The 21101-nt window shown below is 51.2% G+C and overlaps 1 protein-coding gene across 4 annotated transcripts in view; it reads left to right on the forward strand.

Moving 5' to 3' along the window:
* Window positions 1-21101, forward strand: part of TTK (TTK protein kinase) — an 894856-nt gene that overhangs the window by 643956 nt on the left and 229799 nt on the right. For all 4 annotated transcript variants that reach the window (XM_078648117.1, XM_078648119.1, XM_078648116.1 and 1 more), the window contains exon 19: window positions 16178-16354. In XM_078648117.1, coding sequence (XP_078504243.1) covers window positions 16178-16354 — 177 coding nt within the window. The remainder of the gene's footprint in view (window positions 1-16177; window positions 16355-21101) is intronic.

The following is a 21101-nucleotide window of genomic DNA, read 5'->3' on the forward strand; positions in this document are numbered from 1 at the left end:
GTTATGAGGAAGGCGGCAGATCTTCTTCAATTAACTTCACCTACAGTGGAATTTAAATCCAATCTTCTGACTGAGGTTTTACATTCTCCTAGTTCTGTAGTAGAACCGTTGCTTCCATTTAATGACGCCTTGACAGAGCGCATTTTGGAAGTGTTGGAAGAAACCACTATCAGCTCCTGCGGTTTCCAAGAGTGTGGCAAGAAGGTACAGGGTTGCACCTGAGGACCCTGCTTTTTTGACTTCTCATCCTTCACCAGAGAGCCTAGTCATTCAAGCAGCTTGCTCTAAAAAGAATGTAAGTGCCTTTCCCCAGGTTCCTTGTGAAAAGGAGGCAAAGAAACAAGATCAGGTTGCTAAAAAGACCTTCTCCTCTGCAAGCATGGCATTGAAGTCGACTAATGCCACTTGTCTGATGGGGAGATATGTGCATGCCCTTATGGATTCTTTGTGTGTTCTAACTCCTAAAGTTCCTGATGCCAACAGAAAGGATTTTGAGGAGGTGATCTCAGATGCGCAGGCAGCGGCTCGCCAAGTTATACAAAGTGGTCTGGACACTGCAGACTCTGTGGCGCATATCATGGGCACTGCTGTCGCCACTAGAAGATCAGCTTGGCTGAAATCCTCAGACTTTTCAGCGGATGTTCAGGCGACCTTATTGGATCTTCCTTTTGATGGGTCTGGCCTCTTTGGGAAGAAGGCTGACGCAGCTCTTGAGAGATTTAAAGACAGTAGAGCAACTGTTAAATCTTTAGGTCTTCAGATAAGGAGCTCTTCAACCAACAAGAGATTCAGGGGTTTTGGTCGCTCTTCCTTTCGGAATTACCGACAAGGTCAGCAGCAGCAGCAACAACAGCAGCAGCAACAAAATTCCATGTACAGGTCATACAGGGGAAAGCAAAGAGTGCGTCCTCGTGGACGTCAGGCCTCTTCCTCCTCCACTTCCTCCAACCCCCCTGCCTCAGAAAAGCAGTCCTAGATCCGCCATTCAGGATCAAGTGGGTCCGGTGGGGGGTCGGCTTACCCATTTTCTACAAGATTGGGAATCTTAATCTTGTAGAAAATGGATATGCCCTTCCCTTTCGGAAATTCCCTCCCAATTACCCGCCTTGCCAAGGTTTTTGCACCGAGGAACATCTGTTACTTCTGCAGGAGGAAGTACAGACTCTTTAAAGAAAGGGTGCGATAGAGGTGGTTCCAGAGCAGGAAAGGGGTCAGCGATGCTACTCCCGGTATTTCCTGATACCCAAGAAGGATAGCAGACTTGGTCCAATCCTGGATCTCAGGATCTTGAATCTCTATCTGAAACAGGAGATGTTCAAGATGCTCACCCTTGCTCAGGTTCTTCAAGCGCTGCTAGAAGAAGACTGGATGGTGTCACTCGACTTGCAGGATGCGTACTTTCACATCCCAATCCTGAAGTCACACAGGAAGGATCTCCGTTTTACGGTGGGATTGCAGCACTATCAGTTTGCGGTCCTTCCGTTTGGGCTTACTACTGCGCCTCGAGTCTTCACCAAAGTGGTGGCAGCGCATCTCAGAAGGTCAGGGATTCCTGTATTCCCTTATTTGGACGACTGGCTGATCAAAGCAGAGTCGTCAGAGAGAGTGCTCCATCATCTGCAAGAGACAACCCAGTTGTTGTCAAGGTTGGGTTTTTCGATAAATGTATCCAAGTCTCACCTGGTGCCCTCCCAGCGCAACCTGTTCATAGGTGCTGTACTGGACACAACTGTATGTCGTGCATTCCCTCCTCCTCAAAGGATTTGCGACATACAAGAAATGATTCCTTTATTTTATAATGGAGCGGTCGTCCCAGTCCTAAAGGTCCTTCGCCTGCTCGGTGTGATGGCTTCATGCATTCTGTTGGTCAACCATGCACGCTGGCACATGAGGGCGCTCCAGTGGTGCCTCTGCAGGCAGTGGTATCAACACAACGGAGATCTCAGGGAGTCAGTGAGGATCTCCAGAGAAGCTGCGGCGGATCTGTCTTGGTGGGGCGTGGAAGGCAATCTGTCTCAGGGGAAGCCTTTTCAGTTGCCTCCTCCGGTGGCCACAGTGATAACGGATGCATCCACTCTAGGGTGGGGTGCTCATCTGGGGGATCTGGAGGTCAAGGGTCTTTGGTCTCCAGAGGAAAGGTTGCTTCACATCAACCTTCTAGAATTGCGGGCGATACGTTTGGCGCTCACGGCCTTCCTCCCTTCCCTTCGTGGTGGTTCGGTCCAGGTCCTGACGGACAACACGACCACGATGTGGTACATCAACAAACAGGGAGGAGTGGGGTCACAGTGTCTCTGCAGAGAGGCTCTGCGTCTCTGGTCCTGGGTTCAGGACCATCAGATTTGTCTGATGGCAAATCATCTGGCCGGAGTTCTGAACGTTCGTTCAGACAGTCTCAGTCGGCAGTTCTCCGCCGACCACGAGTGGAGGCTTCACCCGGAGGTTGTTAGTCACGTCTTTCGGACGTGGGGGACTCCTCGGGTGGACCTGTTCGCCACTCGCGAGAATGCTCACTGCCTGTCATTCTGCAGTCTCCAGTTTCAGATGCGAGGAGCCTTGGGGGAAGCGTTTCAGTTGAGTTGGGGAAATCAACTTCTTTACGCGTTTCCTCCCATACCTTTTGATTCCTCGGGTTCTGAGGAAGATTCGCCAAGACCGGGCCCAAGTCATATTGGTCGCCCCGGACTGGCCAAGAAGGGTGTGGTATACAGATCTTCTCCATCTCTCCTCTCACCCGCCACTCCGTCTCCCTCTCAGGGCAGACCTCCTCTCTCAGATGGAGGGGCAGGTTCTACACCCCCACCTCCAGACATTGCACCTTCATGCCTGGAGATTGAACGGGGCAACCTGAATTCCTTTTCTCTCCCGCCTGACGTGGTGGATGTCATCTTGTCAGCCAGGCGTGACTCCACTAAGTCCATCTATTCTTATAGATGGTCAAAATTTGTCACTTGGTGTGGAGGAAAGTCAGCCCATTTGTCTGATGTTCTCCAGTTTGCCCTTTCTCTGGCGTAGCAAGGGCTTGCTGTTGCCACAGTTAAGGGCTATCTTTCTGCGCTGTCGGCTTTTCTCTGATGGCTTATCAGCCTTCTCTTTTCAAATCTCCTGTGGTTTTAAGGTTTTTGAAGGGTCTCACAAATAAGTTCCCTCCTGTTCCTTTTATTGTGCCTCAGTGGGACTTAAATCTTGTCTTGACCTTTTTGATGGGTGTTCCTTTTGAGCCTCTTCACAAATGTCCTTTGAGGCTTTTGACTCTTAAGACAGTCTTCCTCATTGCAATATCCTCTGCAAGGAGGGTAAGTGAGCTTCAAGCTCTTGGTTCCAAGCCCCCTTTCTTGACCATTCATGCTGATCGAATGGTTCTTAGGACCAGGGCTGCTTTTCTTCCAAAGGTGGTTACTCCTTTCCACCTTGGTCAATCCATTACCCTCCCTGCCTTTTATCCTCCCCCACACCCTTCCAAGGAGGAGGAGAGGTTGCACCGTCTGGACCCCAAAAGGGCGGTGTCTTTTTACTTGGACAGATCTAAAGACTATTGTTTGGATGACCAGCTCTTCATTGGGTTTGCTGGCTGCAAAAGAGGAAGAGCGGTCCTTAAAAGAACTTTATCAGGATGGATTGTTCTCTGTATAAAGATCTGCTACTCTTTGGCCGGTAAGGAACCACCAGAGGGTATAAGGGCTCATTCTACAAGAGCTAAGTCTTCAACCTCAGCATTGGCTAGAGGTGTTCCTGTAGAGGATATTTGTAGGGCGGCAACTTGGTCTTCCCTCCACACTTTCGCGAAGCATTACTGCTTGGATTCCGAAGTGAGGAGGGACGGCCACTTTGCGCGCTCTGTCCTCCAGGATTTCTTGGTATAGAAGAGTGGACACCCTCCTCCGGGAGTGGGGACTGCTGTGGGACTCTATTCACAAGGTGAGGAATCCACACGGCAGATGTATCTATCAGAAGAACAAGTTACTTACCTTCGGTAACGCTTTTTCTGGTAGATACAATATCTGCCTGTGGATTCCTCACTGACCCACCCGCCTCCCCGTTGTCCACTCTTCTATACCAGAGTTTCTGTAATGTATTTATTTTATTGTCAAGGAGTTATTTCAAATGTTTTATTGCATTTGCTTCACAGTGTGTGTGTTACCTTGATATTTGTACTGCATATACTGTGTATATGTCTACTGTCATTGGTCCGTCCATGTGCCTCGAAGGCACGGAAAAAAGGGCGGAACTGATGTCATCACGCCGGCGTGGGCCTATTATAGGCGTCGGTGACGTCAGCGGAGTCGCGAGCGATGTCGTGTCTCTATGACGTCCGAATCCACGTCGGCGCGAGGCTACGAAAAGAATTTTCGAATGTTGCTGACGCAAGGGGGATATTCACAAGGTGAGGAATCCACAGGTAGATATTGTATCTACCAGAAAAAGCGTTACCGAAGGTAAGTAACTTGTTTGACAATACAAAAATAGATATACTACTCTAAACCATTATTACTGCCTTGCAAAATAATTCCTACTGCATCTTGAAAAGTATTATTGCTAGTCTTGAAACGTATTTACCTGCAACTGAGTTCCTCTTTGTTCTAAAATAAAATTACTAAGTAATAACTTTTTATACAAAACAGTTGGTCTTGGATTCAGTCTTTGAGTGTCATCATTTCTTGTGTGTGTACAACAAATGCTTAACACAGCCTGATAAGCCTAAGTGCTAGACCACACTACCAAAAATAGAGCTTTTAGTATTATCTATGTAAGCCTCTGGGGATCTGCTGAAGTCTGTGCACACTATACCTTACTTTGGTATAGTATATACAGAGCCAGCTTCCTACAGCGGTAAGCTTCAAATACCTTGCTGCCTTTGAAAGGCAACCCTAGCCTCTCCTGATAGAACCCCCCTCCTGTCCCCACCTCTTTTGGCAGGAAGACAGGCGTGAAACCTAAGAAAGACTAGGAGGTGTAACTCCCTCTGCCAACTCCACCTCCCAGGCACAGGAGGCGAGGTAAAGTGCATTTTTCAGTGCCCACCATCTTGAAGATGGTGGGACTTCTATCAGAGTGTGGGAGGCTGTGTCCCCCTCCCACATGAGGTGGACATTAGAGAGTTTAGGCACCCAAGGGAAAGGCCTCATTGGCCACTAGCGTGTCGCTCCCTTGTAAACGCCCCGTATTTAGTATTTAGGTGGCATCCCCAGACCCTGAACTAGTATCCACGGACACAAGAAGAAGATGAATGAAGAAATGCTGTTGGACTGAGAACTGCCGACCTCGTGGCGGACTTTGGATGCAAAATCCTGCCTGCCGCAGCAGATCTTTACAATCGCCCTTTAGCTTGTCTCGTCGCTGTGTGGCCTCCACAAATCCCAGAGGGTCATCAGCACTTTGCAAATCGCCAAGGACTCACTGGAGATAGAGTAGCTATCTCCCTGCAGCTGCAGGCCTCAAAAATAGCAATGTCCGGTCCAGCGTTGTCCATCTGCCCTAGCCCGAATGAAGTTTCCTAGTGCCAGCTGAAGCTACACCTGCTCTGGAGGTTCAGCTCAGCCTCTGCACCAAGTCTTGAGGCCCCAGGACCTACTGGAGATGAAATGCACAAATTCCCTGGGTACCGGACCCTGTGCTGAAAAAACCTACGAAACCGAGTCAAGATGGACTCCAACTTTAAAGTGAGCCATCACCCAAAGATGGACATCAGGATTTCAGTGATCCGCCTCTGAAGTGGCCTAGCAGCTTCAAAATAGTCTCTCCAATGTGCCAGACCCTGACCGCGCAGTGTCTTTTTGCGCAACATTGCCCAGCTGCACATCACTCCCCCCAGCCCGCCCAGTTGGGGCATCTTCAAACCAGCTGTGCTCCCATTACTCTTGTGACCTCTACTCTCCTTTGAGAGCCCTCTGACTTGCCTACAAGTTGCTTTTTGCTTTACTTTTATAGGTGGACCCCTTCCTTACTGCACCACCTTTAAAGTCCCCTTGCTCCTGGTTGAATCCGGGAAGCTCCCATGGCCTTGGCCTTGGAACTTTGGACCTTGGCCCCCGACCCTTCCGATTTCCAAAGGTGGACCACATAAGTAACTGTATTGCCTTGATTTTCCAATTGCCTTTTCCATTCAATAGGGAATGTATTGTGCATGTGATTTGTTTTTTTCATATTGCGAAATGTTTTTACCTTGTACTGAAGTTCTTGGTCTAAACATCTATGTAAAAAGAAGTACTGTTTTTCAAGTTTGTTCTCCAATTCATTCATTGTGTGTGTGTATCATTATTGCTTCTGTGAGTACAACAAATGCTTAGCAGTTAGGTAGTGTGGGCCTAACTGCTCGCCCACACTGCCACAATATTGGAGCATTAGTATTATATACTTTTGCCGCTGCAAACTAATAAGGGTCTACCTGACCACTCTGCACAGTTTACCCATTGTGAAGCACTATGTAGATAGGTGGGTTTCCTACAAATGGGTTTTGCAGATTGTCTCCCTCCCCTTCAAGACTACCCCTCCACCCCCAAATAAGCCGCCTGCATACAACAGGCTGAGGTAGGACCATCTTTTTTGATTCTGTCAGGAAGTGACAATCCTCTTGGCCAAGGGGGCCATAGAGTGGGTGCTGATGCAAGAAGTAGGTCGTGGTTGCTATTCCCCGTACTTTCTGGTGCCCAAATAGGACAGAGGCTTTCATCCTATCCTAAACCTGCACCCTCTCAATTTCTTCCTTGAGAAGGAGTTCAAAATGCTCACTCTCGCTCCGGTCTCGTCTGTCCTGGTCCCGGGGAGACTGCATGGTAGCACTGAACTTTCCCGATGCACATTTTCACATTCCCGTCCTACCTGCCCACAGGTGTTACCTCTGATTCTCGGTGGGCCACAAGCACTTTTGGTTCATTGTGCTTCCTTTTGGCCTCACCAGCGCCCCTCAGGTATTCACCAAGGTGATGGCGGTGGTTGCAGATCACCTGTGGAGATCAGGTGTGCCAGTCTTTGACCATCTCGACAACTGGCTGTTGAAGGCGGGCTCGCCCCAGGCTGTCGTGTTCCACCTCCAGACTACAGCAGACCGCTTACATTCGCTGAGGTTCACTATCAATGTGCCTAAGTCCCACCTGACTCCCTCTCAGGCGCTCCCTTTCATCTGAGCTCTTTTGGACACTGTGCAGTATCGGACCTATCCTCCCCTAAAGCGAGTCCAGGATATTCAGACTATGATACCAATGTTTCAGTCTCTGTCCTGGATTTTGTTGAGACTGCCTCTGATGCTGCTGGGCCTCATGGCCTCCTGCATCCTGCTTGTGACACATGCCCGCTGGTATTTGCAGGCTCTGCAGTAGGACCTGAAGTACCAGTGGCATGCTGCATCAGGGAAATCTCTCCGAGATGGTCCAGATCTCGAAAGAAACTTCACAAGATCTGCAGTGGTGGTTAACGAGCCATGATCGGGTCAGCTGCAGACCCCTCTCCCCAACAACATCTGACCGCAGTGACGATGCGTCACTCGTTGAGTTGGTCGGCCATGTGGGAGAAGTGGAGATCAGAGGCCTCTGGTCTCTGGCAGTGTCTATGTTCCATCTACCTTTGGAAGCTCCAATCGATACGCCTGGCATTAAAAGCCTTTATACCCACTATCAATCGAAAGCTAGTACAGGTGTTCACCGACAACACCACTTTCATGTGGTACTGCAAAAATCAGGGTGGGGTTATATTGTGAACCCTTTGTCAGGCAGTCCTGCTTCACTGGACCTGGCTCGAACACCAGGGCTTTTCCTTGGTGGCTCAACACCTGGCGGCCTCTCTGAATTCCAGGCGGACAAAATCAGCCGAAGATACCTAGTGGATCACGAAAAGCATCTGCATTCGGAGGGGGATGCAAGGTCTCTTTTAGCAGTGGGGAGACCCTTGGTTAAATCTGTTTGCCGCCACCGAGATTGCTCAAGTTAGCAGTTCCGCGCTTTAGTTTCCATGGCCGCTCTCGCTCGGATGCGCTCTTCATCTCAAGTGGAGCTCAGGCCTCCTGTACGCCTTTCCGCCAATAACATTCTTGCCCAGACTTCTCGAAGATTAGGAACGACCGGGCCGAAGTCATCTTTGTGGCTCCAGACTGGGCTCGGAGAGTTTGGTATCTTTTGCTGTTTGTGCACATATGTGGAGTATGGCCATCAGTCCTCCTATCAGTCTGCCGATCTTCGGGAGGATCTTCGGTCGCAGCAGTAAGGGAGTGTTCTCCACTGTGACAGTCGACAGCCTTCGGCCTCGCGCGTAAGCCAGGTGTCCCTCCTCCAAAACACCTGCTGTTGGGGAAAGTTTGTGGCATGATGTGCAGAAAAGCTGGTTGACTCCCCCCCGCGCTTCTCTTTCTCAGTTCTTCTCGTCAGTTCTTCCTTTTCCCAGCATGTCTCTCCTCTGGCCACCTTAAAGGGTTATTTTTCTGCTATTTCAACTTTAGTGTGGTTGCCTGACCAGCCATTACTCTTCAAATTCTCTATTGTACATAGTGTCTTGAAAGGTTTACTACATATGTTTCCACCTTCTCCTTTTGGCATGCCTCAGTGGCACCTTAATCTGAAATTAACACGTTAGATTCCTTACCTTAGAATATCCCTAGGCGTCAGACTGGATCCGGAAAGTTTTCGTCTGCAGTACCGCTGCGCGTCGGTAGGCGTTGTCTGCGGCTCCGCATTCGGCGTCGTGATTGCCGAAATGACGTCGTCGAAGTACTTAGACTCCGCCCTAGCACGCTGACCTCAGTTCTTCTTTTTTCCGAGTCAGTAAGCGCAGATCCGGGAAGAGCAGACCCCTTAGTCCCTTTTTGATTAACATTTTGTTTTTTTTTTACTATCTTTTTCGAGTCGACTTCGACTCCTCGTGCTGGTAGGGATGCCCGGTTTCAAGCCGTGTGACGCCTGTCACCGACTGATGTCGGTTACTGAACCCCACCGCCAGTCTCTACTGTTTAGGGGCCGACAATACGACAAGTCATGCCCCAACTGTCGGGCCTTGACTTCGAAAGCTAGGCGGGAGCGGTCCCGTAAGCTTCTCGAGCTCCGGCAGTCAGCTCCACGCCCCTCGCGGTCCTGGTCGAGGAGGAAATCGAGGGACCGGTCGCGGAGCCATAGCCATAGCCATCACCGCTCGTCGTGATCCAAGTCCTCGCACTTGGGTAAGTTGAGGCATGGCAAGAGGTCGAAGAAGCAACATCGCTCTTCTGACTCTCCTCGCGCGACTCGGCAGAGGGTGAACCCTTTACCTATGACCCAGTTTTGTAATTTATGCCTGTTTATCAGGATACGGATGAAGGGGAGGACTGCGAGGGGTCTGAGGACCCTCTGGCACAACAGTGCCAGTTAAGTCAGGAATGGGCAGATAAGCTGAGGGAAGTCAGTGGTCTTGACACTTTGCCTGACACTGGTTTCATCTCTCATCCCTCCGTGGCTATGGAGGAGGGTGCTATATATCGTGTGGTGTTGCGCAGGGCAGCCAAAGCTTTGGCTCTTAAGTTCCCTGCTGCGGCCGTGAGAACTAATCTCCTCACTGAGGTGCTTCAACCGCCAGTAAGCTCTTCGGAGCCTATGCTGCCGTTTAATGAGGCCCTCCCGGACGTTCCGATGGGCACTTGGTCCAAGCCCTCCACAGTGCCCCCTGTGGATCGGAACGTGGCCCGACGCCCCCGCCTCCTCCGGGCGACCCCTGCTTTCTGTCCGTACACCACACCCCCGAGAGCCTGGTGATCCAGGCCTCTACGTCCCAAACCACATTCCCGTCCGCTCCCCCGGATCGGGAATCCAAAAGGCTAGATTTTTTGGCAAGAAACTGTTCTCCTCGGTTAGGCTTGGATTGCGGTCCATCAACACCACATGCCTTTTGGGCCATTACACCCACTCTTTGTGTGATACGGTGGCGGACTTGCTGCCCCAATGTCCGGAGGAGGCCCGGGCACGGCTCGCCCAGGCTCTTGCTGAGTGGCGGGACGCAGCACAGTATTCAATCCGCTGTGGACTTGATACCACAGACTCGCTGGGCAGGGCGATTTCCACGACGATGGCGATCCGTCGCCACGCCTGGCTGAGGTCCGCTAATTTTTCGGGGGATGTTCAGAACACGCTCATGGACATGCCTTTTGATGGCTGTCGCTTGTTTGGCGGCAAAGCAGACGGCGCCCTTGAGCATTTCAAGGACTCCAGGGCTACGGCCAAGTCCTTGGGCCTATCGGGCCAGCGCCAGCAGACTTCTGCTTGTCCTCCTTTCATGGCCAAGGAAGGGGCGCCCCCACACGTTCGTCCAGCCACAGGCCCCAGAACCAACCTCAACGCGGTCGCGGACGTGGTAACCGCCGTTGCGGTGCAGCGGGACAGAGGCCCGGTCAGTCCACATCCGCTCCCGCAGCATCCCCCTCAAAGCCTTCCTAGTCAGAGCTTTCAGGCCCATTCAACGCCAGTTGGCGGCATGGTTCGCCATCACATACTCCACTGGCATACAATCACTTCGGACAGGTGGGTGCTGCAGATCGTCTGAAGGGGCTACTCCCTCCCCTTCGAGGCGACCCCTCCAACCATGCCACCGCAGTACCACCGCATGTCGGGAGATCACTTGCAACTTCTGCAGGAGGAAGTTACGGCCCTCTTGGCCAAAGGGGCCATCGAGCGCATTCCTGGGTCAGAAGCAGGACGTGGTTGCTATTCCCACTACTTTCTGGTTCCCAAGAAGGGCAAAGGTGGCCTGCGCACTATCTTGGACCTCAGGAGCGTCAATGGCTTCCTCAGGAAGGAGAAGTTCAAGATGCTGACTTTAGCTCAGGTACTGGCTCTCCTGGAGACTGGATGGTAGCGTTGGACTTGCAGGACGCATATTTCCACATTCCCGTCCTGCCTGCCCACCAGCGCTACCTGCGGTTCATGGTAGGCCACAAGCACTTTCAGTTTACTGTGCTCCCCTTCGGCCTCACCAGTGCCCCTTGGGTGTTCACGAAATTGATGGCGATGGTCGCAGCTCATCTCCGCAGATTAGAGGTTCCAGACTGCCCCTATCTCGATGACTGGTTGTTGAAGGCGGGCTTGCCCCAGACAGTCGTCTCCCACCTCCTGACTGCGGCCGATCTCCTGCACTCGCTGGGGATTCTCCATCAATGTGTCGAAGTCACACCTGAGTCCCTCTCAGAAGCTCCTCTTCATCGGAGCGGTTCTGGACGCTGCGCAGTTTCGGGTTTATCCTACTAAGCAGCGGGTTCGGGATATTCAGGCTCTGATTCCGATCTTTCAGCCTTCATCCAGAGTTTCGGTCAGGCTGACGCTGCTGATCCTGGGGCTGATGCCTCCTGCATCCTGCTGGTACATCATCCCAGGTGGCGAATGCGGGCTCTGCAGTGGGACCTGAAGTTCCAGTGGGCACAGCATAAAGGCAACCTGTCCGACTACGTCCTGATCTCAGAGGGCACTGCGAATCAGCTGCAGTGGTGGTTCACGGACCGCGATTGGGTCAGTGGCAGATCCCTCTCCCTTCCCCAACCAGAACACACAGTGGTGGTGGATGCGTCCCTCCTGTAATGGGGGGGGGGGCACATGGGAGAGGCGGAGATCAGAGGCTTCTGGTCTCCGGCTGAGTCCCGGCTCCATATCAATCTTCTGGAGTTGCGGGCGATACGGCTTGCGCTGAAGGCATTCCTTCCCACTGTCCGGGGAAGTGTAGTGCAGGTGTTCACGGACAACACCACCGCCATGTGGTACTGCAACACACAGGGTGGGGTGGGGACGTGGACCCTTTGTCAGGAGGCTCTGCGCCTCTGGACATGGCTGGAACACCAGGGCATCACTCTGGTGGTTCAACACCTGGCACGTTCCCTGAATGCCTGGGCGGACAAACTCAGCCGCCGGTGCATGATGGATCACGAATGGCGTCTGAACTCGGACGTGGCACAAGGTCTCTTTCAGCAGTGGGGAGAACCTTGGTTAGATCTATTCGCCACCGAAGAGAATGCGCAATGTCATCAGTTCTGCGCCTTGGAATTTCCAAGGCGGCCCTCGCTCTGCGACGCTTTTTGTCGTGAGTGGAGCTGCGGTCTGTTGTACGCCTTTCCGCCTAAAACACTTCTGCCCAGAGTGCTGAAGATCAGGCGCGACCGGGCCCGGGTCATCCTTGTGGCTCCGGATTGGGCACAAAGGTACTGTTATTCCGAGCTACTCAGCATGTCAGTCGATCCCCCGATTCGTCTGCCTCTTCAGGAGGACCTTCTTTCGCAGCAACAGGGGACGGTCCTCCACCTGAACCTGTCCAGTCTCCACCTACATGCGTGGAGATTGAGCGACGACAGTTGAGGCCATTTGACTTGCCTCCTGAAGTCCGTGATGTCATTCTGGCAGCCAGGCATCCCTCCACAAAAACGGTATACGCCTGCAGGTGGAACAAGTTTGTGGCATAGTGCACAGCAAAGGCTGTGGATCCACTCTCTGCCCCTCTTTCAGAGGTTCTCTTTCTTCTTTCTCTTGCCTAGCAGGGCTCTGCTCTGGGCACTATCAAAGGCTATCTCTCGGCCATTTCAGCCTTCTTGAGGCTTCCTGATCAGCCTTCTCTTTTCAAGTCCCCTGTTGTAAATAGGTTCTTGAAAGGCATCATGCACATGTTCCCTCCTGTTCCTTTCATGATGCCTCAGTGGGACTTGAACCTGGTTCTTACTTATCTGATGTGCGCTCCCTTTGAGCCACTTCAATAATTGCCCTCTTCGTATTCTGACTCTCAAGACTGCTTTCCTGGTTGCCATCACCTCTGCCAGAAGAGTGAGTGAGCTTCAGGCTCTTTCATCTAAGCCTCCTTTCCTCTCAGTCCCTCCGGACAAGGTTGTTCTGAGGACTCATCCTTCTTTTCTGTCCAAGGTTGTTACTGCCTTTCACATCTGCCAGTCCAATACCTTGCCCACCTTCTTTCCGCCTCCACATCCCTCGAAAGAGGAAGTGAGGCTCCACCGTCTGGACCCAAAACGTGCGCTCTCCTTTTACCTCAACCGCACACAACAGTTCCGGCTGGGCGACCAACTCTTTGTTGCTTACGTGGGCGCTAAGAAGGGACGGGCGGTGCACAAGCGGACCATCTCTCGGTGGGTCGTTTTGTGCATCAAGTTCTGTTACTCCTTGGCTAAAAAAGGAGCCTCCTGTGGGGCTGCGAGCCCATTCCACTCGGTCCACGGCAGCTACTACTGCCCTGAATCGGGGAGTCCCTCTGCAGGACATTTGTCTGGCAGCTACGTGGGCTCAGCTGCACACGTTTGCCAAGCACTACTGCCTTGACAGTCCGGTCCGGAGAGAGGGCTTTTTTTTTTCCAGAGTTTTATATAGCGCGAACTAGACCCGAACCGAATCAGGTATCAGAGCGCTTTACATAGCACCAGTTACGTTACATGAGGACACAGAGCGCTTTACATAGCACCAGTTACGTTGCATGAGGACACACATTCATTTTAGGCATGGGGAGATTAAGTGATTTGCCCAGAATCACAGGAGGTTTTGGCATCGTTACTGAGACTCGAACCCAGATCCCCAGGTCAGAGGTCGAGCGCCCTAGCCGTTAGGCCAACTCCTCTCCCCTTTTTTGGCCGTTCCGTTCTCCAGGACTTCCTGGTGTGATCTTGGTTCGCAGACCCACCACCGGGGTTGGTATTGCTGGGGTATCTATTCTAAGGTAAGGAATACATGTTTCTTTCAGATGAACAAGTTACTTACCTTCGGTAACGATATATCTGTAAGAAACATTAGTTAGATTCCTTACCGCCCCACCAATCCTCCCAGTTCTGCGAACCGATATCTAGGGTTAAGGTATCTCCCTTTGAGGGTTCTAGTTTCATGGCACCAGTGTCGGTTTCTTGCATGGCTCTGCTTTCCTGGCGCAGAAAGCTATGTACAGAACTGACGTCCGCGCATGAGGGCGGCGTCTAAGTACTCTGACGTCATTCCGGCGATCACGACACAGACGACGGACGCGGAGCTGCCGACGACGCCTACCGACGCGCAGGGGTACTGCTGACGAAAACTTTCCGGATCCAGTCTGACGCCTGGGGATATTCTATGGTAAGGAATCTAACTAACTAATGTTTCTTACAGATATATCGTTACCGAAGGTAAGTAACTTGTTCATCTCAACCTGACATTCCTGATGCGCGCTCCCTTTGAGACCTTGCACAACTGTCCTCAGACTCCTTGCGATTAAGACGGCCTTCCTGGTTGCAATAACTTCTGTCCGGAGGGTCAATGAGCTTCAGGGTGTGTCATCCAAGCCTCCATGTCTGAACATCTACTCAGACAAGCTGGTTCTATGAACTAGAGCTACCTTTCTACCGAAAGTCGTCACTCCCTTTAGTGTAGGCCAGTCCATCACTCTGCCTACTTTCTACGCTCTGCCACATTCCTCTTAGGAAGAGGAGCGACTTCCCCGTCTGGATCCAAAAAGAGCATTGTCGTTCTACCTTACCCACACAAGAGTTCCGGGTGAATTGCCAGTTCCTCATGGGGTATGTTGGTGCAAAGATGGGAAAGTCTGTGCTGAAATAGCCCATCTCCCAGTGGATTGTGCTCTGCATTAAATTCTGCTGTGCATTGTTAAGAAGCAACCCGCTGAGGATTTGCGTGTGCATTCCACCAGAGCCAACACTGCGACCACCGTGTTAGCAGGGGGAGTGCCGTTCCTGTACATCTGCTACGAAGCAATGTTGGCAACCTTGCGCACGTTAGCAAAACACTACTGCCTAAACATTCATCTCCATCGGAATGGCCACTTTGCCCTTTTGGTTCTGCAGGACTTATTGGTTTGAATTTATTTTGCAGACCCACCTTAGGGGATGTATAGCTTGTGTATCTATTATATGGTAAGGAATCTGCAGCTTGGGGTCTCTATCAAATGGGCATGTTACTTCCCTTCTGTACTGCCTTATCTGGTAGAGACAGTCTAGCTGCAGATTCCTTACCGGCCCGCCCACCCTTCCTGCTCAGCGAATGGATTTCTAGCAACTGGGCCCTTTTAGGGCCCTAGTTTTCCACACAAGTGGTCTGTGTTTTTTGTGGTTCCGTGCTCCTTGCATGGAAAGTCGTGAAAAGTAACGGACGTCAGCGCTCTGGGTGGCACCTTCATAGGTAACAACAAGGAGGTGACTGGGCTGTTCCTAGTCGGGCATTGCACCGCCTGCCCGACGAGGAGCAACGCCGATGATGAAGCATGACACTCGCAAGGGTGTGTGAGGCCACTATATCCAACAAATTGGATACCCAGGGGCGTTTGTCCACTTGAGCACATACCCCTCCCTCGTGACAGTCACTTCCCCTCTCCCCCTCCATTTATAATACTAGTTCTCTCCCTCCCTCACGTCTTCTAGGAACAGCCCAGTCACCTCCTTGTTGTCTCCACTTTTGGGGCTGAGACTGTGGCGGGACCTTCCATTCCTTCCCTTGTGAATGGTAATTTCAGCCCGACTGGATCGCAATTGGTCCCATCCTTTCCCCTACTTGTTGCTATACCTTTATAGGTAACACACATATCACGTCAGATGCTGCCACCACTCAGAGCCGACCGGCGCTGGGACACTTCTCATGAACATTATCCAGATCTGCTCCTGGAGATATTTCTACGGTAAGGAATTTGCGGCTAGATAGTCTCTACCAGATAATACGTTACCGAAGGTAAGTAACTTGTCCTTCACCTGACTTTCAAATGTTTGCAATTGTGTTCACTTTAATGGAACCGTTTAACTGTTGCCGCTAGTGATGCAAAAGATTGTAAGTATTTTATACATTTCTGATACCTCCATTCCATCCCCTGAACTCTGCCTTTCTTCTACCTACATTGTTTGAAAGCCAGAGGTTGTATCTTGATTAAGTTCAAATTGTCTTTTAGATTTGACATGTAGAATGGATTATTCTATGTATGGACAACAGTATTTTTGTAAATGTCTTTGAGAAAAGAGTGCAGTTAAATTTTCGAAATAGTGTACTTTCATTGTGATAGGTTTGTGTGGGTTGTGATCATGCTAAATAGTGATTTGGTGGTAAAAAGAAAGGAATGCATAATTGAGCTGAAATTATATCTATGCTATATCCGATTATGGTCTGATATAGATTATTAGATGATGTGTAAGTAATTTAAATCTGTGTCATAATGACTGTAAACATTATTTTAAAAAAAAGTTTAAAATGTTTTATGTATGATTGTTTTTTTCCCCCAGATTAGTCCGAAAAGTGATGTATGGTCATTGGGGTGCATTTTATATTGCATGACGTATGGAAAAACTCCATTTCAACACATAACAAATCAGATCACTAAGTTACATGCAATAATTGATCCGAGCTACGAAATAGATTTCCCACCCATACCTGAAATGGATCTCCAGGATGTACTTAAGGTAACTATGTGTATTGATCTTTCTTTTACTTTCTGCAAATCACTTTTGTCATTTTATTTTTGTAAATCGTAACTTTAACTAGCCTTTCATATAGTTCTTTTACAGTGACACACAGATAAACACAAACAAATCCTTATTGTAAAAAATAGGCTAAACTGTATATATTGAGTGAGACAACCTTTATGCAGACTTGACATGATTTGCTTCAGAATTTTCTACGCAGTACAAAAGGGGGTGGTGATGGACGGAGCAGCTGAACCAATCAAGCACTCACACCTAGTCAACAGATCTGGGTTTAATCCATCACCGTTCTTTAGCCCACTCTGCCACCCCAGTTCAGACATGGCCATATGCAAATCAGTCTGACCCTGTGCCTCATGGGAACAGTAGAGCCCGAACTGCCGTGCCATGCCTTTCCCTGGACCGGAAACAAGCTTCCTAGGACCGGTTTCTGGCATTTCAGCCGTCTTCAGCCAGGCTTGCTTGAATCCAGTGGCAAAGTAAGCAAGGGGCTCACGTCTGAGCATAACCTTCCAACTTATGGCGAGCAAAGCGGTGCTCTCCATGCCACTGTAATCAAGCTATCCAGGCTGATGAGGGCTGAAAGCCCAAAACCGGTCCTTGGATTCTTGTTTCCAGTCCAGGGAGGACCTGGCTTGGCAGTTCGGGCTGGATTGTTCCCATGGGGCACAGGGTCAAGACTGATTTGTATATGGCTGGGTTCAAACTGGAATGGCATGGTGAGCAAAAAACGATGGCTTTAGGCCCAGATCTCTGTACTGGGTTGAATGTATGACATTGTTCTGCATTCTGTCCATCAATTGTTGTTTTGGCATTTGTCACCCCAATTGGGACGGGTATGCTCAGACGTGAGTCCCGTGCTCTCCATGCCACTGGAATCAACCTATCCTGGCTGAAGAGGGGTGAAACCCCGAAACCGGTCCTTGGATGCTTGTTTCCAGTCCAGGGAGGACCTGGCTTGGCAGTTCGGGCTGGACTGTTCCCATGGGGCACAGGGTCAAGACTGATTTGCATATGGCTGGGTTCAAATGGAATGGCATGGTGAGCAAAAAAACGATGGGTTTAGGCCCAGATCGCTGTACTGGGGTTAATATATGACATTGTTCTGCATTCTGTACATCAATTGTTTTTGCATCAGAATTTTCTACAGCATAAACACTGTGGCCCCTTTATCATAAGGAATGCAGTTAGAGGATATATAGCCAGTATGTGTGCTATATGGTCCGGTATTAGCATTGAACAGTTTTGAGAGCAGCTAAGTGATCACCCACAAGACTCCCCCAGACACACAGGCAACCCCCTTACGTAATTTCTTGACCACCCACAGTTGCTGCGTTGTATCTGCCCCTGAACCCTGCTATAACAGTAGCTGCAGCCCTTTTCCACCTACCCCTGCTATGTCAAAGATTGACCCGTGTTTAAGGTCCACACATTTGGGCCCCCCTCAGTTGATCTCCATTTTCTGTCACCAGCAGCAAGCCACCTCTGTCAGCCGAACTTTGCTACTAAATTAAGCTCCTGATTCAGGGCTACCACCACCTAACACATTGTCACACATGCATCTCTCCAAGTGCCCCAAAGGCAAATGTAGAAGTCTTTGAGATCCGATAGAGACTACTAGCTGCAGATTCCCTAACGTAAAATTATCCCCAGGCTTGAGACTGGATCCAGAAAAGTTTTTGCCACAGCATCCCTGCGCGCCAGGGGGACGGCACCACATGACTCCACCCTGACGTCCGCGTACGTGACGTCAGCGAGGATACATAAGTCCCACCCCGGAGCGCCTACGTCAGTTTTTTCTCTTTCCGCGTGCAACGCGGATCCGGATTGTGTCCTGGCCTGTTTTCAGGCCATCCATTCCTTTTTACGCTTTGGCTTAGTGGAACAGTGTGCGAATGCCTTCGGGCTTCAAGACGTGTACCTCTTGTGCACTTCCCATGTCCGAGACGGACCCTCACCCGATCTGCATGTGGTGCCTGGGCGAGCACCACGGCTCGACGGATTGCGATGCCTGTCAGCACCTTAAGCCTAAATCCCGCCGGGAGCGCGTTATGAAATTGCTGTCGGCACGCTTGTCCAGGTCGGTGTCATCTCAGCGTCCATCTCCTACCTCTGAAGCAAGGAGCCGCCGGTTTCATCTGCGACATCGTCCTTCGCCACGGCCCCAGGGGAGTGGTTTGCCGGCTGGTAGGTCCTTCAGCCTGTCTGATGCCATGTCCTCCTTCTGTGGTGGACGCCGGCTCCCCTCGGGACATGCACCCCGCCTGTCGCCTTCTTACCCGCCGTTTCCCGGCGTCGGGGCAACTAGGGCCCAAATGACAGCCTATGCTGCGGCTCTTCCGGCTTCTTTGGCCCCTCCTCCACCTCCTGAGACGTCCGCGGATTCCTTGCCTCGCGCGGGGACTTCCACAGAGTTGCTGGCGGCTCCGGCACCGAAGGTTTCGGCATCAGGTTGTAGGAGGGTGGTGTCGTCGGGGTGTGGTCCTTCGGGGTCCCCTTCTTCGGCACCTTGTGTCCCTGCCTCACTGCAAATACCTACGGGGCTCCCTGTGGCATAGCTGGAGATCGCCGGGACTCCGGGCTTGTCCCTGAGACCCACTCGGTCCTCTACGCGTGCGCCTGCTTCGACAGAGGCCGAGCGGGCGCCATCATGGCTCCGTGAGCCTTCCGAGCCGGCTCCGGTGGAGTCGTGGGTGGAGGCTGGGCCTCGGGGTGCTTTTTCGAGTCCCTCTCTGCTCTCGACGCGGGTGGCTGCCCCGTCTGAGGCCGAGCCGGCGCCTTTTCTTCGCCGTACCGACGTCGCCCCCCTCTCCTGGGGAGCACGTGGTGGCAGAGGCCGAAGCGGCGCCGCAAGTGTCCACTCCGGCGCCGACCGACATCAGTCAGGCGCCGGTGGCGGATTCCACGGAGCCGCACCAGCGTCTAGTTCTTGATTCGCCTCCCAATGATCCGTCCTCTCCGGAGGTATGTCATCTGTTGGTTTCTTTCTCCCCGGAGACGGGGCGCCGTATTGTTGCCTTTTCACCGGCATCTTACAGGGAGGGCTCTTCGCCATCCCCAGGGCCTAAATCCTTGAACCCTTCTTTCCGTGGCTCACGGCTGGCCTTCCCACCGGCCTTTTCGCCTTTCCCTTGAGCCCCTCAGTTTCCCCACTCTTCTGTGGATCCCCCACTATTCCGGGGCTGGCCGCTTCTTCCTGCAGCTGGACTTGGGGACGGACGGCTCAGTCTGCAGCCGTCGCCCACGGAGGAATTGCTTTCTCCTCTGCAGTGCCCTACTGAGGCCAGTGTGGCCTTTGTTCTGGCTTTTTCCACGGCTGCTGGTATTCTGAGGATGGGTGAACCGGTCACTCCATTTCCTACAGACAACCTCTTGGAAGTTCTCCACAAGGGCTCTGGTGGATGGGAGTTGTTCCTTCCTTTCAAAGCGTCACTCCATAATTCTCGTATGGGGGTTTGGGGGAACCCTGCCACAGGCGATCCGGTGCCTCCGGCGCTCCTGCAACGCCACCGTCCTGCTACGCATGCCCCTGTCTTTCCTTCCATTCTTCTACTCAAGGCACTCTTCTGCGTAACGCCTTTCCGTGCTTGCCTGTGGTGGTGTTTCCTCCGTCTCGGGAGGCCAGGTGGTAAGATTCATGGGTGCGTAATGTCTTCGCTTCCTCCAGTGCCACCTTACGGGCACTTAACACTTTGTGTGTGTTGACCATGGATACTTCCAGCCTCTGGGACTCTGTGGAGTCTCTTCTTTCTCATGTCTCTCATGAGGGTGCCCGTGCTGATCTGCGGGGCCATATATTGGATGGTAAGGAGTTGGCCGGGTTTATGCAATGGCCACTTCTGTGGCTCTCCGTCGCCATGCTTGGCTACGTGATGCTGTTTTTGCTGAAAATATTTTCCTGAAACACACCACATTTTCTAAGCCATTGCCTTTTGTCTTTCAATTAGCATGCAGGAAGTCTCCTTGGTGCAAGATGTGTCATCAGAATTGTCGCCAACATCCATAACAACAAGCCTTAGGCTTCCCACATTGACTTCCTTCACCATCTGGAACATACTGTGCAAAAGTAAAGGTTCAGTCAGAGGTACAGTGATTTTTTCACCACGGTGTGTAGGAAAATTAAGTCCCTTTGAAGACAGCCTCATAAAATGCATGTCTGAACCCTACGCTCTCAAACTGATCCCATCCAAATAGATTTTGCTCCTCATTCACCATGTAATACTCTAAATGTCGGGGAACAAAGTCTTACTACAAAGTGCAGTGCCATAATGGTTGAGCTGATCTGTGCTGATGATCCCATCAAAACCGATTTCAAATGAACTGTAATAGACACGCATAAACTGTGCTTCACTGAGCTAATGGAGTATCCACGCATGAAGTGTGTGTGCCCGGACCATCTTATATCCCTTGTCCCCTCTGTCCACACCGTTTTTGTGTAGCCCTGTAAGGAAACTGGCTCAGTATTGGTGTACACCTATTGTTGATATACCCTGCACTGAGTCCAGGCGACCCTTAGTGATATTGCAAGAGGTCCCTGATAACCAAAACTCTCAGGGAGTAGCTGTGGCGAGCAGCAAAAGCTTATCCAGGATGGTGTAATGCAGGTGCATTTACCACACAAGCCAGACAACGAGAATCACACAGGAAAAAACCACCATAGTTGTAAAAAAAAAAAAAAAAAAGAGTATTTTCTACACACCATCACTAAACTACTTTGGTATATCGC

Source organism: Lissotriton helveticus, chromosome 6, assembly GCF_964261635.1.
Source record: "Lissotriton helveticus chromosome 6, aLisHel1.1, whole genome shotgun sequence".
Taxonomy (NCBI): domain Eukaryota; kingdom Metazoa; phylum Chordata; class Amphibia; order Caudata; family Salamandridae; genus Lissotriton; species Lissotriton helveticus.